The sequence below is a fragment of the Alligator sinensis genome, unplaced genomic scaffold (genome assembly GCF_000455745.1).
Source record: "Alligator sinensis unplaced genomic scaffold, ASM45574v1 scaffold685_1, whole genome shotgun sequence".
NCBI classification, from domain to species: Eukaryota; Metazoa; Chordata; order Crocodylia; family Alligatoridae; genus Alligator; species Alligator sinensis.
Window position 1 is genome coordinate 1,168,744 of NW_005842336.1, and position 16,837 is coordinate 1,185,580.

The following is a 16,837-nucleotide window of genomic DNA, read 5'->3' on the forward strand; positions in this document are numbered from 1 at the left end:
TCTTCCAATTGGTTTGTTACACAATGTCTGTGCTTAACAACACAAAACCTACTGACTCAAATGATTGGGTTTGTAATATTGGTTTAAACAGAAATTAAGGAACCAACCCAACTCATACTGCCACATTTGTGTAACATTATACATCATCCCTTTGACCCTAGAAGTATTACTCATTTACCTGAAGTCACAAAATCAGGGCTTAAGATTTATTAATGGTGAGCAAATTCTCACTACACTTTAAGCTACATTATTTTTCTGAATATCCACAAAGGATACTGTAGATTTTACAATCTGAAGCATGCCAGGGAAAAAAAAAGACGACGACAAAGCCAGCCCTAGGAACTAGATGCCCCATAAGGCTCCATGTCAAAGAAAGGCTTATGCCTTTCCGCCCCCCTCCACTAAAATGGTTTTAAAATTCAGCCCTCAACTTTCAAAAAAAAAAAAAATCTGTCTCTAATTTCAAACTCAAATAAGCTCACAGCATGGTGGCCTTTGTTTTGTTTTCTTCTCCCCAACTCCTCCCTGCAATTGCATAACAAAAGTGTCTAAATTCACACCATCTGGCCGATAAAGACACAGGCCCCAGTGGCCGCCTGGCCCAGCTGATTAGAGCTCCTGTCTAGCCTGAGCCTTGTGGCGAAAGTCACAGCTGTGGGGCTTGCTTGCACTCAATACAACTCTGTTATTAGCCAGCTGTAGGCCCTGAGACTACTTCTGTTCAAATTATAATACCTTTTAACCCTCTGAGCATTGAGGGCATAGGGGGTTGCTGGCAGCAGCATAACAACTAGTTTCCTCTTAGCTGATAATTGGTACAATGAAAAGAAGAAAAGTTATTCCATAAGAGGAGACTGTTTATCTTGATTTCCTACCACTGAGGAAAATGATACTGTTTATTTAAGACATCTCTACCACCTATGGATAGTACCCATCGGACTGCAAAAACCCCCAAAGTGGAAAACTTATCAGTAAAAATTTCAGCTCTGCAATAAATAAATAAATACCCAAACTGAATGTGCTAATTATTGGGGGCTGAGAATTAAACTTTCAATTGCTATGACAGATTGTTGTATCCGTATCAATATTTAGACAACTTTCCTGCTAAGCATACATCTGTCACTGTCTGAATAGAAGACGTGGGATTTTTGGATGCGCTTGTCTGTATACAGCATAGCTATATGTGTGATTATATGTGATAAATCAAAAGGGTATTTACCTGTCACTAACAAGGAAAAAATAAAAAAGACAGACCCCGTAATTTTAAAACATAATAGACATCAAATTAACCTATAGGTTGGGTACAGTATATTAATTTTTTATATACCGTTACTAATGCAAACTACGCAAAGCGCTTTAAAAATTGATGTTGCCATTTAAGAAATACAGAATGAAGAGAATTTGATTATTGTGCTTAAAAAAATGTCAAGTTTAACTAGAGTTGGATACATTCCCCTGGTATTATTCAAAGTGATGGGTAGAATGCCTCTTAAGAACATACAGCATCCTCTTTTTAAAGTACATGTGAACAAGACATTTAAAATCAAATATCATGATTAGGTTACACAGTGCTTTTGATTTGGTTCACTAATCTGTGTTTTACATGGAAAGGACATCCCTGAATTGCAATTCTTCTTGGCTAATCTATCAAGCAGGAGTTCAGTACAATCTGAATAATGGTTTACATTTGTAGAACACTACCTTAAATCAAGCATGGAACATGTTTATGGACATCAAATGATGCCCAATATACAAAAGCTTAGGAGAGAGTTTAATAATTTTTAAATGTTAATTTCTCACAGAAAAAAAACAAACAGTCAATTTCTGTTTTTAAAAAGTAAGTTGCATTGGGGTTTTTATACTTAATACAGAAGCTTTCTACATATGACAACAGTGGAAAAAATGTAAAAACACTAGGTGTCATTTTATTATAAGAAATAGAAAGCCTAGTGTATAGAAAGCCAAATCCTTTGCTTTTCTGACATTTATCTAGGTATGGATAAGTAAGACCTTCATCATAAATCCAAATACATTTTTATTTTAATATATATGCTAAGTTCTAGAGAAGCCAAAAAGCAAGACACCTCAAATCAATTTTAATCAACATACACAAAAATACATAGTAAGTGGTGTGATATGTACACATATGCATATATACACATGTATACACATGTATACTTAGAGGGGTAGGGGGGTGTGTGTGTGTGTGTGTGTGTGTGTGTGAGTGTGAGTGTGTGTCACTGGAAGCAATGGTATACAGTTTCAAAGATAATGAGGTCAGAGTATATTAGGAGTAAATTCTGCCCGCTTGGCGCTTATGTATACATATGTGTGAAAAGAGATACTACACATTTTACATACTTCACCCTCATTATAGCTTTGCAATTAGACCAACTATCCTATTACCCTTGGAACAATACAAGTAGCCCTAAACAACAAATTTGATTCTATTACATTGCTTTCACTACATTATTCACTTTAAAAGACAATACCAAGAACTTTTAAACTACAGCACTATCTGATTTTTTAAACAAGCAAAATTGAGCTTAACAGCTTAAAAATACTATTACAATAAGTCACAAATGTGTTTAATAAAGGTCAAAGTTGGTTTTGCCTTTCATTTTATGAAAGAACATTCTGTGCACAATTTAACGCATTTTAATATAAGAACACGAGCTGTTTGCATTATTACATGTATTGAAAAAAAATTTAATTACATGAAAGCAGGAAAAGTAATAAGTTTCCATGGAAGCAAGATGTACATACATTAGATACATATACCTACAGACTTCCACTAATGTTATTAAAAACATCCTTAACTGTATTTTATCCTCTAATTTATCATCTTAACATCCTAAAAACAGCTTAAAACTGTGTCTATTTTATTAAAAGATAGAAGCTCCATAAATGTATCTTGTTTTAAAATGTACTGAAAGGCAGCGTTTCTTTTCCTCAAGAAAAAAGGCCATTATATTATGTTCATTTAATTGATAATGTTAAAATATTTCATCAGGGAAAAAATACAACAAGAACACTTTCTAATTTCTAAGCAGGTTCTGCTAGGTGACATTTTAGAAACAGAAACTGCAATATTTAAAGAAATACAAAGTTTAGACTTTCGGGGCGTCTCCTTTTGCTGTTTAACTTCAGTTAACAGACAAGAAAAAACCTACGGCAGTTAAGATTTTACTTTGGCTTTCCAGATCTGTTTCACTAAAAAAAATTGTTTTTAGCTGAACCAAATTTTATCCCAATGTAAAGCGAAATCCTTCCTCAGGAACAGAGTTCCTAGCAAAGAAGCAAAACTCCTGATACCTACTGCTTCTACAGCATGACCATTTTAACATATATGGAAACAAACTTTTTTATCACTGTTCCATTTTACAGAATAAATCCTATGCCCTCAATAAAATTATCTTACCTGCACATGACTTCATGAGTAAGCAGAACTCTGCACATTTCTGGATTCTTGTTTTGTCCTTCGTAAGTGATGGGCTATAAAAATTAAGGAAATGTAGTGAGCCAGTGTAGAAATGACTTTTTGTATCATTTATAATATTTGTTTTTTACTTCAGTTTCACTATAGTTTGTAAACCCCAGTCTCCAATACTTTCTGCACAGGGTCTTCAGTATCTGAATAATAAACCATACTGAAAAACCATTAAAGATAACCCAAACACAGAAAAAGGAAGCAGCTTGGTTTTTGTTTTTCAAATGCAGTCAAAATTAAGGTATGCAATATAAAGGGGAAGAGGTGAAAATAAAGGGGAAGGGGCCATGTGGGGGAAGAGGGGAAAATGATGTACAAGAACCAGGCAGCTCAAAGGGCAGGGCAGGGATGAGATGGTACAGATTGTAAACTAGGCTCACCTGCTTAGTGACTGAATCGATGAGTCTAACATACAGATCCTGTTCAGTTCTGACACCTGGAGAGAAGGGGAAAATAGAAAAGTCAGGGTGAAGACAGCTTTCTCTACTCCTCCAAGCCAGCAGGAAGTTATCTATTTAATTTTAACTATAGCCTATTCAAGCAACCTTATATGATGAGATGGTGTTTTTCTCAAGCGTTAACCTAGAGAATCTGCTCTCCATAAATGTGGGTTGTGGCTGCCAAAGTAGACAGAGGTATTTCAATGTATTTCATACATGGACTGCTGCAAATTTGAAAACTTTGTTCTAGATTCTTACCTACGAAAAGGGAAGAGGCAGTTGGGAGGGGACTTACCATTGCTATACAAAAGTTGAAGTTTGTAGTGTGTGCCATTGTTAGTTTTTTCATTGCCTTGTTCCTGAAAGAAAGGAAGATTTTGAAAAAAAAATTGGTGCACTTCATGCACAAAGGCAACATGACTGCAATTCATTATGGATGTGACAAGAAAGTTCATTAAGATTCTGAGAGGTGGATTCACTGATTGAGATAAATTAACCTTCTGAGTGACCCAGGACAAACTACAAAATGCAGCTTACATCCTTTCCTGTAGGAGTTGCAGAAAACTTTTCCACTGACTACAACACTTCCAACTTCACAGTGTAACATGCTCTTCTCCTCTGGGCTGAGTTTGCAAATTTCAAGCAAGTTAATCTGTATATAGTAGTTTGGAGGGTTTAAAAAAACTGTGCATAGAAAATAATGAAATGGTTGTGGGGTTTTTTTTAACATAGACACTATCGACATTTACTTCCTGAAGGCTGTGTTACTGGGAAATAACTGGATGAACTGCGACTATCAGTTATCCAAAGACAAGTATCTATGGAGTACTTATTCATTAAAAGTCCTTCCCTGCTACTTAAAAAAAAATGTAAATAAATAATAAAACAAAGATAGTGCTTCTAACTGCTTAACACCTGGACCTAAAAAACACAAAGCACGAGTGTCTGACAGCCCGACCCTGACTTCAGAGTCTTTTTTTTTTTTTTTAAGTCAGGCTTAGCAGATAACATGACAAATTACTGCTCACCCTTTCAACTCGATTAGGGTACTAATAAAACCTGACAGATCTGGCAGGAGCAAAAATAAGGTATTTGACCTTCGGGAGGGTTTGTGTTGTTGTTGTTGTTCAAATAGATGCATTTGAATGTTCCCTCCTAACTTCCCGAGATGGTTGAAAATTACAAGTCGTGTGAACTGCAAGGGCAGGACAAGGAAGCACAGAGAGCCACAAGCTGAAAATCAGTCCTAGGTGGGCAACCATGGCTGGCAATTTTATTAGTAGGCAAGGGGTAAGAGGCTCTCCTTCCAAAAGCAGGTAAGTAGAGGGCGAACCGAGAGCGTTGGATGGGGAAGGGCAGAAGGTGAAAACAAGAACAAAAGAGAGGAAGCCTTACTTTATCATTTTCTACAAAGTCCACAAAAGCGGTCCGCTCTATCTCCACCGGCTGCCCCTGCCTGTCGTAGAGAGCCAGGACAAAATGGAAGAAATTGGATTTCCTCAAGTTGGAAGGTGGCTGCTTTTCAAAGTGGGCTCTAGACAAGGCTACTCCGCTGTGGAAGAAACAGATGGAAGAGTTGGGGAAGAGGGGGAGAGACAGATAAATTAATGGTCGTGTAGCAATAAAACATACACACAACACAACACAACACAAGACACGGGAGGCAGCCAGGACAGACAGGGGCCGCGGACACGAGCACCGGGTGATTCACACGCGTTTGTCACTGATGACTTTGATTTTGGCGTTTCCCGCGAGCCCTCATCACCTTCCGTTTGCAGCTCGCGTTTTGGGACTTCTCTTTTTGAGAAGCAGTGCCTGGAAACGTTACTCCGTTTACTTTTGTCCCGATTTACACTTGGGAGGGGAAAAGCCCAGCGAGAGGGAAGGTTGCCGTAGAAGCTGCTGCAAAGCCGGAGGGTTTTTTCACAACCCGCCCAGCTCCGGGCTGGGATAAAAGGGCAGAAAGAGGGGATCGGTTCAGAGGAGTTCACTGCTCTTCCTTTACACCCTGTCCGCACAGCTCGTCCCCACGCCTGGCCACTTTCGCAGCGCTTTGGCTGGGAAGGCGGAGGTTGCAGCAGCGCCTGTTGCCCCCCGTAGGAACGTCTCCGGCAAAGCCCCGGAGCCGCGGAAGTCAATATCGGCTCGGCGTCCCGAGCAGCCTCAATGTGGTCACACAAAGCGCTGCACGAACCCCGCTGACTTTCCGAGTGTGAGAGTCAGTCGGGATCTTCCCACAACGCCAGGATTTCTACAACCCTGTGCTCAAGAAGATGCGCTTCTGCTCCCTTTTTGCCCCGATTTCTAGCTATTGTCCAGGGAACGGACAATATCAAATTAATTCTTTCTCCAAACGAGGCTGAATCACTGCACTCCTCTCCGGTGATGCTGTAGCCTTGTGGAAGGTACCTGAGCCCTTTCGGAAAGCTTTCCCTAGCATGCACCTTTCACCCCCATTCCCAAAGAAGACTAGCCAGCGCCTAGCCTCCTCGCCCTGCCCCGGCCCGCACCGTGCCGAGGGCTGGATCCCTGCAGCCCCTCGTGCTGCGGGCTCTGCTCTGCCCGGCTTTCTCAGGTCACCTGCAGGCAAGTCCTTTTACTTTCGCTTTCCCCAAGAATACCGAGGTGATTTTCGCCCACCTCCCCGCGCTTCTCCCGGACTGCTCAAAGTTCTGCCTATAGACCAGAGTCTCTGCTGCGGATCAGTCGCTCCCTGCCCCTCAGCTTCTCCGTCCCCAACTTTTGCTCAGGCCGGCCCCATTCTCCTCTCCTCACGTGTGCTTCAGGCTTCCTACACAAGGAGGGAAACTTGTTACGCAGAGCAGGGTTTTCAGTCCTGCTCCTCCATAAAAGAAGAGAGTAGGAGAGAGAACCCATGTCTTGACAAGGGGGCTGAAGACTAGCAGCCGTAGGTGGCGGGGGGTCTGCGTTTGCCGGACCCGGACTCAGACCGCAGCCCCTTCTGTAGGCGGGCGAGGCCGCATCGGGCAGCTTCACCGCAGACCCTCGAGTCCCTCCGTGCTGCGGACCCGATGCTCTCTGTGCTGTCCTGCGGGAACCTGGAACTCGCTCCTTCCCCGACCCCCTGCCCCTCTCTCAGGCTAGCATTAGCGGGGACTGTGGGCGAAAAGCTCACCCGCGAAGATCAGCAAGACCAAGTCAGCACTTGGACGAAGCAAAACAAAGTTGAAGCTGAGGAAACAAATACATGCCCGTCTGAACGGGCTTTGAAACTTGAAGCCCATTCCACACGCGGCTTAAGCAGTTGCCGTTAGTTTGCATCGCTACGTGCAAATATTCTCCCCTTCAGCCAGAAAGAAACATGCCCCCGGTCCTTCGCAGCCCCGCCGGCAGACTGGACCCTACTTTCCTGACGCTCTCCGGGGCAGGCGCCTGTCCCTCATCCTAGCGATTGCTTTGCCCTTCTGATTTTTCAGCGGCTGCAAAGGGAAGGGGGCCGGAGCCACTGGAGGGCTAGGGAGAGAAGCAGGCCGGGTTGGTTGTTACCTTTGTGCCGCCACGTTCGCATCCACAACCCCAACGTTCCTGACCCAGGACCTGACGGAGTCCATCTCGGAGCCTAACGCTTTATCTTTCAGAATGGGTCCTCTTCCTAAAGTATCTTGAATCCCAAACATTTAAAAAGTCTATTCCAAACTATCAATAGTTTCCTTAAGAGGAGCAGCCTTGGAAACGGAAACACACACACACACACACAAATCCCAAGAAAGCGGAGCTCGGCTTCCAGAAACAACTTCTTCAGCTGTTAAAGGCTACGCAATTTATTACTTTTGTCAATGCCTTCAAGAACAGTAACAACGATCAAAAGTTTGTTCCTCTTGCAAGGTACAGTTATGCTGATTCAGTCTCGCCTGGTACTGTCATCTTTCAAGCGCACGAGAGGAAGCCGCGTCCAAAAGTGATCGCTGTGAAGAGGGCGCGCCTCCCTCTCAGACACGGGGACTGACGGCTGTCTAATCCAAAAGGAATCGGGATAAATTGTGAAAGAAAGAAGAAATGGAGCTAAAGAGAGTCCGATTACACACTACACCGGGAAGGCGCAGACACTTCCCCAATCTAGTCACCATGAATGTGTTAAAGCAATGGGAGAAAACACTCCAGGACAGGGGCGTGGCGTGCCCCCGTATAAGGGACTATATTTGCATAGCCTCCCCTGATTGGAGGACAGCGGACAGTTATAGAACTGATATACACCAGCCCCGCCTTCCAACTGCAAGCGCCTGCCAATGGGAGAGGGGAGGGGGTTCAAACGCAACAGAGTTATCCCACTTTCCTGGGTGCAAGTTTCTTCCCAACGTAGTTTGCTTTCGGTGTGTTACACACAAACGAAACCCATTCCGGCAATCGGAGATTTGCAGAAGTCACCACAGTTTTTCTGCCACCCGAGTGACTGCGGATTGCATTTAGGCTGTACAAAAAAGTCACTAAACCCGTGCCTGAGCCTGTCCGAAAGCAGGCTGCATTGTTACTACTATTTAAGGGGCGCGGATAAAAAGATGCTCGGAGCTAATCAAAATAAACTGGGGATCTGGGAAGGAGGTGGTTCCCTTGTAGAGAGGAGAGGTTGGCGACAGACTGGTGGGCAGTGTGTGCAAGACAAAAAGGTTACCAGCACATGCAATGCACCCAAAGCCTGCGGCAGAGCTGTCAAATCTATCCTTAAAAAACCACAACTTTTCTAGAACGTCGTCTCTAGGCAAAAAAGCGACGCGGGACAGAACAGCTATTTCCATCAAAGGCCAGAGTAGTATCCATTTTAAAAAAAAAAATCTCACTCGTTTGGTGTTATTTTCATCACGGCCCTTTTGTATTCTGATCTGGGTATGGATCGGCCCCTGAAATCTATATAACACCAACGCGAAAACAGATTTCAAGACAATGAATGCAAATCTGTGCTCAGAGACCATCTGCCAGATGAGGGAATCAGATGTTCCGTAGTTAAAGGGACAGCGCCTGGATATCCTCCGCTCATTATGTGCAGCCCCTCTCCTTCACCTGCATTTATGGGGAGGGGGAAAGATACACCACGTTTCTTTTCACTCCGAGCGGTTCAATCATATCCATCAGCACTGCGCTTCAAGTGCCTAACTTTGTACTGGGCGGTAGATAATGATGTCGAGTTTAAGGGAAAAGAAAACCCCCCGCACATTCCAAAATCTTTTCAAGACTTTCAGAAAATGTATCTTTCATTCGAGCGCGACTGGACGGCACCAATGCACGACCCTAAATTACTGTGTGACAGACCTGCTCGGAGATGAACTAATACATCTCCTGCGATCCCTGTTCCAAGATCTTTACTACGCTCGCCTGGATAATTACCACTCGCGCTTTTTCCGCCTAGCTAACGGGATTAGCTGGAGTTATTTTTAAAATGAAACAACCCCCATTCAGTTTCTAAGCGCTTTCCCCGAACGAGCAATATTCGCTTATTCAGATGCAATGCCGCGCTGCAAAGAGCCCGGCTTGTTTTGGTTCTCCCCCAGAAAAACCAAGGGGGTTTCAATCCAAAACCAGGGACCCGGGGGGGGTGGGGCACAAACCCAGCGGGGGGGGGGGGGGGGGGGGGGGCGGGGCGGCTGTTTCAATCCAAAGGCTCCCATAAGTGGGTTTCCAGACACGGGAAGGTGCTTCCCCCACAGCTGGAAAGGCTGTCGATCTTCCTGTACACCTCAAAAGAGAGCCCTTTTTCTTTGTATTATTCCCAATTCCTGGGACTGCCGCGAATCCAACTGCCCTCTGCCTCGATCCCTGCACTTGGGATGGGCACATGCCACTTGGTCTAGAATGGGTTTATAGAGGGGAACCAAGCTCCGTGCGACGGAGCCCACAGCAATGTGTTAAAACCGGATCCTGCAGCCGCTTGTTCTATACAGCCTCACAGGTTAAAAATCTTGGTGGAAACTTCGGCGCCTCGTTGCGTGCGTGCGCGGGCGCTGACACTGAGGTAATGTGTCAGCTTTGCGGACAATGGGGATTCGTGTGCCGCGCTCCCTAGGGGAGCCTGCCTTTTAGGGCTTAGGAAAAGGGGCAGAGGGCACCGGCTCCGGGCAGCCTCCTCGCTCCCAACAGCTGCCACCAACATTTTGCACTTCAGGAACAAATGAATGGATCCTTTCCCCCACCTTAGCCGCCAGCCAGGTTGCTGTGCGGTGGCGCGCGGGGGGTGGGGGCTTCCCTTCCTCCGTTTTCAATGCCAAGTTAACCGGTTGCGGGTGCCGGGAGGTCGAGAAGGAACTCCCGAGCCCCCGCGCCAGGATCTTGGTCCGCCGCCGGCGCTTTGCAGCGGGGCTGGGGCACTGGCCTCTTCCGCCCCTCGCAGCCCAGAGCATTTCTGCTGGGGGGCGCCTTTCCCTGGACACCAGCTCGCCCTTTGGCTCGAAAATTAGAATTAAAGTACTGCTTTACGGGAGACGAGCCCCAGCTTCAGACTCCAAGATTTGGGTTTCCAAACTCTGGGCCAAATTCAGTTGCACATCCCCCCCACCAGGGCCGCTGATGCGAGCCGGGCTTATTCCGGATTTGAGCCGGTGCGGACACAGCTGTTTGGATCTTTTTGAGCGCATCCCGGTTTTGGGAGGCGGGTGGGTGGAAAATGGCATTGCAAAACTGCAGGGGGACGCGTGCGTGTTTGGAAAAAACTAGAGGAACAAAGCATGTAACAGGGCAGCTCCCTGCCCTGCCCTGCCGCGGGCCGCCTGGGAAAGGGAAGGGCACCTCCAGGCAGACTATGGCAGGGGAGAAAAGGGCGCTGGGAACCTGCCGCCTGGGCAGGTCGGGGCCAGGCGCTGCTGCGGCTGGAGCAGTAAGAGCAACGGGAAGGCGCCGAGGCTCAGCGCGCGAGGCCAGTGCCCGCGGGGCAGAGGCAGGGTCTTAGCCCATCTGCCTCGGTGCCTCCCTGTAAGCCAGGCAGCGCTGCAGTTGCTGGGTTTGGACGCCAGCCGATCTGTTCGGCTTAATGATCACAAACATGCCAGTTCCCAGTTGCACGCACGGAGCTTTTCTTTCAAACTGCTCCCTTTATTGCTAGGTCCTTTTTTCCCCTCCACACTTGAAAGACTCTCCCCGGCGATCCCTGCCTGTGCCCAGCCCTAACCCTGCTGCAGGCGGGTGGGAAGTGCCAGGGGAGGAGGGCAGCCTGGCATGGCTCGTGTCAGGTGCTCTCCTTTCTTACACAATGAACAGGAGACGATTGCTTTTGCCTTCTCTACTCAACCCGAAGCCCTTAAGCTGCAAGATTTCGACTCCAAGTATTTCAAGCAGTGGCTCGGAGTAGCCTCATTTTTTAAAACTCTTCTCCCGCGCCCGTGGGAAAATCAGCTGAAGGAGGATGAATTGAAAGCGCCCGCAGAGCACGGTGAAGAGAGGGAGTCAGGGTATTTAAAAACCTCCAGTTTATAGTGAACAATGTCAGAGTGGAGAGAAATTACCGTTTTTCCCCTTCATCTCATTATTTGGTTTGCATAGGGGAAGTTCCACTTCGCATCTCCAACAAAAACTCACCTTGCTGTTCCCGCTTACCTAAAGAGCCACGTTTCCCAGCGATCGCCTTAAATAAAAATCAATACAAGTACTCAGCAACCGCAAGTGCATTCTCCACAGCCCATTGCACCTGTTAGATACTCTGGTTTAACAGAAGCAAGCCCGGGAAAACCCGGGCAGGGTAAAACAAATGGTTTACTTTCCCGCTGGAGTGTGTGGGGAGGAGAATTACAGACAGATTGTGTGCTGCTCTCAAGTCCTGAAATGAGAACGGTATGGGCAGGAGTCTGAAAACCCTCGACACGGATCTGGATAAGAAATTTACTTCAGCTGATCCCTGCACTATATTCCTGATTTATAAGACCCTCAGTTAAACCGAAGTAAAATTGCAACGGCAGGGGGATTTTTTTTTGTGGTTCCGTTTTGAAAGTACATATAAAATAGTTCAGAGCGGGAGATTTAATGCCGGTCAGCTGTAGGCGACTGACAGCCAAGGAATAAACAGCATTTAGTTGTAACTGCAAGTATAAAGCGAGGACGCCGCTAATTTAAGCACCTTGGATTATAATTACAAAGCAGTTTCACAATTCACCATACCGGTTCTTTTAAAAGGAAGCTCAGGTATCATCTGTCTGTTGCAAAAATCAACACTAAACGTACAGTGCTTGATTCTCCTCCCTCTTCTTCCCCCGCCATTAGGAAATAACCAGAAACGTGGTTTTATAGCTCTAAAATCTGGCGCTATACTTTTTCCCTCCTCCCTCTCCCATCATAAAGGCACTATTTACTGTGGGAAACTCTCCCCGCTAATCAGTGCTTATAAAATGCCTGTTGCAGGCACTGCACTGATCACTGCTTTAAAAACGTGCAAGTTTTAGAGCTTCGATTGATCACTGAAACTTTCATGTTCATAACTGAAGATCAATGGAATGCCTTCAAACTTACACATTCATAAGTAAACATTTAATAACTTCTCCACCTCATCTTTCCCCAAAGAGAGACAAATACCTATCCATCAGAATATCTTTGGAGCCTCCCATTCATTCCAAGTAGGTGCTTTTTCACTAAAACAGAAAACACAGCTGCTAGATTTTATATCCAACTTTTTTAAAGATACTTTTACTGCTTTTTGCAAAGCATGGTTTTTGGAACATGCTAGCAAATAATATTTTACCGTCGGGAGTGTATGTTCCATTTTACTGTATAATGCAGATTTGAAAAGCCTTATTGCTGGAGTGTGTTTTTCTAACCACATGTAGGTTTCAAGCAGCAAGCACATTCAGTAAAAACACTTTAGGTGGGTATACGTTTGTACTAGGATCGTCTCATTTTTCAGTTCAGAGAAAACTAAGGAGGTATTTTTTTTCAATCTGTGTATAAAGACATATTTACAAAAACCCAAGTCAGGAAAGGCAGACCTTGAGGTTAGTGACTTCTTAATTTTTCCACATTGCAGTTAGCTCTCTCTTTACACCAAATTACTTTCTGAAGGAAAGAAGAACTAGACTCTTGCATTGAATAGCAGAAGACACATTGAATAGCAGAGGTGATAATCCAAAATGATTTCTCTTGTTCCTATCCTATACACATTCTTATGCATATGCTTAATCTATATTAGTCCCTTGGATGGTCCCATTGAGGTTAATGGAAATATTCATGTGTGTGAATTAGCACATATTTAAGATCCAGGAGTAAATAGCATTCCTATTTCCTCATTCAGGCCCCCATTACGTAAGACATGTGTCTACCTTAAAGCACAAGGGTAGGCATAGAGAAATTAAGTCAACTGGATCTTTTACTACTTAAGAGTTTTTTCATTACTTAAGCACATACCATGCTAACTGGGGTTCTCGGGTTTTATATTTTTAATGCACTTTCCTTTAAAAAAAGTATAAACATTTCTTTCTTCAGCATTGCTGAACTGTATACAGCAGAATAAAATCTAAGTACAACACACTCCAGTCAAACAGCAGTACAACATCTTGTCTATATAAACTCTCCCTATTGGTTGGTTCTTGTTATCAAAACACCGGCATTTTTTGGTATTCTGTAGTACAGCCGTCCAAAGAAAAGCAACATTTTAGTACTATTCTAACTTGTAACTGGCCTGGAAACTAGCCTCTAATGAAGACTACCTGGAAAGAGATGAAGCTTACAATGTTCAGGCATTTTCAGGTATGCATGCAGATTCTTTAGAGGCTTTTCCAGAGCACAGTTCACAAATTGTATTTGTTTTCAGACTTGCGTGACTAAAATTTTTCAACAACCTTTTGCCCTTAGGTTGAATTCAAAATATCTGCACAAAGAAGACTTGAAGAAAGTTATGGGGTTCATTTAAAAGCTCATTAAGTTATTAGACTGTGTCCTTTCACTTCTCTGAGGTTTGCTTCAGGCTTGTTTAAACTTATTTACAGCTTTGGATACATTTAAAAACAAGCAAGCAAATGCTAGGCTATATCAGTGTATTTACACACTGGCTCCTTTGAGTATCTGAACACTTCAGAAGCACAACTGAACTTATCTTCCATGCATCTGTTAAGTAAATTGTATTTTATGTCCATTTGATAGATAGGGGGAAACTGAGGTTAGATATCAAGTCTGTGGCAAGCCCAGGAAGAGGATGTTTTAATGGTAACAAGAACATCTGGAGCAGTGATTCTCAACCAGGGTGCCACAGCACCCTGAGGGGTCTTTCAAGGGTGCTGCAAGGGGCCACACCATATTAGAACTGTTGGGTGCACAAACATGATTCACAAGATATACTCAGAGATTTCAAAGAGGAATCCAGAGTGTTAAAGTATCCTGACCAGTTGTGATCTAAGTTTTTTTTCAACAGAAAAGTTGCCAAATTACTTTCCTGCAGTCAAACAACAATTGAAAACTAAGAGCTGTCATTTTCCAAGAGCTGTCTTGAGCCTGACAAGGTTGAGAACCACTGAGACAGTTACAAGAGTTAACAGAACCATTCTGCAGGAGACAATGAACTTTGTGCTTCAGGGGTTATGCTGATTTAAATTGTTAGGGGCTTGGATTGCAATCTTTACGAGACAGGACAGCTTCTCTTTTGTACTTATACATGTCCCTAGCAAAATGGCGTCCTGAGCTATGACTTAAGACCTTAGGTGTGCCCTCAATTCAAGTAAAGTAGAAGGATACTCTGTGAATGATGGACCACCACAACTCTGCTTATTGCAAAATATGTTGTGCCTTGTTTTGAGGTATTTGATGCTATCCACTGCTGGTGACAGGATAATGGCACAGAAAGATACAGGTCTAACCCAGTGTGGCAATGCCTATGTTCTTAACCCCAAGCATAAGTAGGAGGCTGAGACTCAATATGTATAATGATAGCTTTATGAGAATGGAAAAGATATGCTTTTGGGTTCCTGCTTGCAATATGCACACTAATGTATGAATTACACTACACTACATACACTAATGCACACACTAATGTGTGTCAGAAAAAAGGTTAAAAACAGGTTTCTGCTTTTTGGTTTTTTTTGTTATATCCTAAGTTTAGAGCTATTAAAAATGCCCAATTTAGAGTGAAGCCACATGAAATACTCTTTCAGTAAGTTATACATTCTGGGATTTTCAAACAGGCACTGATCGTGTAACCAATGTCTGTGCTCAACTTCACAAACTGTTAGGGGTTATATTGACTGCAATGGGACTAACAGCACATAAAGGCAAGCATGTGCACACATCTTTGCAAAATCAGGGTCTCAAGTCCTGCAGAATTTTGGGCACCTAATTCCCTGAGGCTCTTTTGAAAACCCCAGTCATAGTAAATCTTGTGCATGTTAGAATTTATTTAAAATATTTCTTGCCTCTTCACAATCAGCAGAGTCTAATTTAACCTAAAATTATTTGCTAAGGGGAAAAAATTCACCCACAATTTTTTATGTCTCCCCAGATACTCAGTTAGGGCTTAACACTTGAGCAGATTTTATATTGTTGGTTGTAAGCATTTGTCTTTAATGTAAAACTCAGATGCTTTAAGGTTTTTCGCACATTTTTAAATGTTCTGTTATTTTGGAAAAAATAAGGATGTTGTGATCACATAATGTTATTTAAATACTGTTAAAATCAACCCCTCAGATCACCAAAAGGAAAAAAAAATCAGTTCATTCACCTGCAGATTTGCCAGCACTTTGTATTTAGTCTCTCTGCTTTACTGGTCACTTGATGATCAATTACACTTTGTGGCTGTGGCTAGCATTGTGAAGTAGCTTGCTTGCACGTGCTTCCCACAACCAATATCAGCAAAGTTGAAGCTGATGATGCATAATACAGTGTAAGAAGTGGGTGGGAGAAAAAGGGATGTGAGCAGGAGTATAAAAGGAGTTGGGCTTCAGGCTATTTGGTGGAAATGGTGTTGTTAGGCTTTTTTAAAGTCAATTTAAATAAAAGAAATCAGGTTAACATCACTTTAAAGTGGACTGGAAAGATGGAAAAATACAGAAATTGGCTCTGGTGAAAGGCTGGAAGGTAATCCAGGAAGGTGGAGTGCAAGGTACCTACTAGTCCACACAAGGGGAGTCCATCCCCACTCGTAGAAAAGGTAATATAAAAGAGCTCAACAACCCCCTTGGCTCAACAGGGAACTCATGGACCACCAGTGTCTAAAAAGAGAGGTGTATAATGGATGGAGGACAGGAAACATCACTAAGGAGAAGTATACTGCACTGGTCCACACCTGCAGGGAGTGAACTAGAAAAGCCAAGGCTGCAACTGAACTCCATCTGGCTACATGAATCAACGACAATAAAAACACCTTCTTCAGATATGTGGGAAGTTGAAAGAAAAACAAGGGCAACACTTGAATCCCTGCTAAACCAACTGGGGCAGCTGACTACTGATACCCAGAAAAAAGCCAATCTGCTTAATGATTACTTTGTGTCAGTTTTTCACCAGCTCAAAGAGACCACCCTGCTCAACATGATGTGGGATGTCAGGAGTGAAGATGAATATATGCCCACCATTGGCATGGATCTTGTGAGGGAGCATCTTGAGAGGCCGGACACCCATAAATCAGCTGGTCCACATAGGTTGCACTCAGAAGTGCTAAAGGAACTGACAGACATCATAGCGCAGCCACTGGTTAGGATATTTGAGAACTCGTGGTGCTCAGGCGAAGTACCTGAAGATTGGAAGAGGGTCAGTGTGGTGCCCATCTTCAAGAAAGAGGAGAAAGAAGACCCAGGAAACTACAGGCCAATCATTTTGACCTCAATCCCTGGGAAGATTTTGGAAAAAAATTATCAAGGAACCCATTCTTGACAGGCTCACAGAAGGCAACATTCTGAGGGATAGCCAGTATGGGGTTTGTTGCGGGTAAGTCTTGCTTGATTAACCTCATTTCCTTCTATGACCAGGTGACATATCACCTGGACAAAAGGGAAGA

The 16,837-nt window shown here is 43.8% G+C and overlaps 1 protein-coding gene across 3 annotated transcripts in view; it reads right to left on the reverse strand.

Moving 5' to 3' along the window:
• Window positions 1-16,837, reverse strand: part of EBF2 (early B cell factor 2) — a 238,991-nt gene that overhangs the window by 171,637 nt on the left and 50,517 nt on the right. For 2 of the 3 annotated variants that reach the window (XM_025210136.1, XM_025210135.1), the window contains exons 3-6: window positions 5,326-5,482; window positions 4,226-4,289; window positions 3,871-3,926; window positions 3,422-3,495 (exon numbers count right to left, since the gene is read on the reverse strand). In XM_025210136.1, coding sequence (XP_025065921.1) covers window positions 3,422-3,495; window positions 3,871-3,926; window positions 4,226-4,289; window positions 5,326-5,482 — 351 coding nt within the window. Of the gene's footprint in view, window positions 1-3,421; window positions 3,496-3,870; window positions 3,927-4,225; window positions 4,290-5,325; window positions 5,483-7,437; window positions 8,004-16,837 lie in introns of those variants that run through there. The other variant, XM_006028712.3, reaches the window with a different exon arrangement.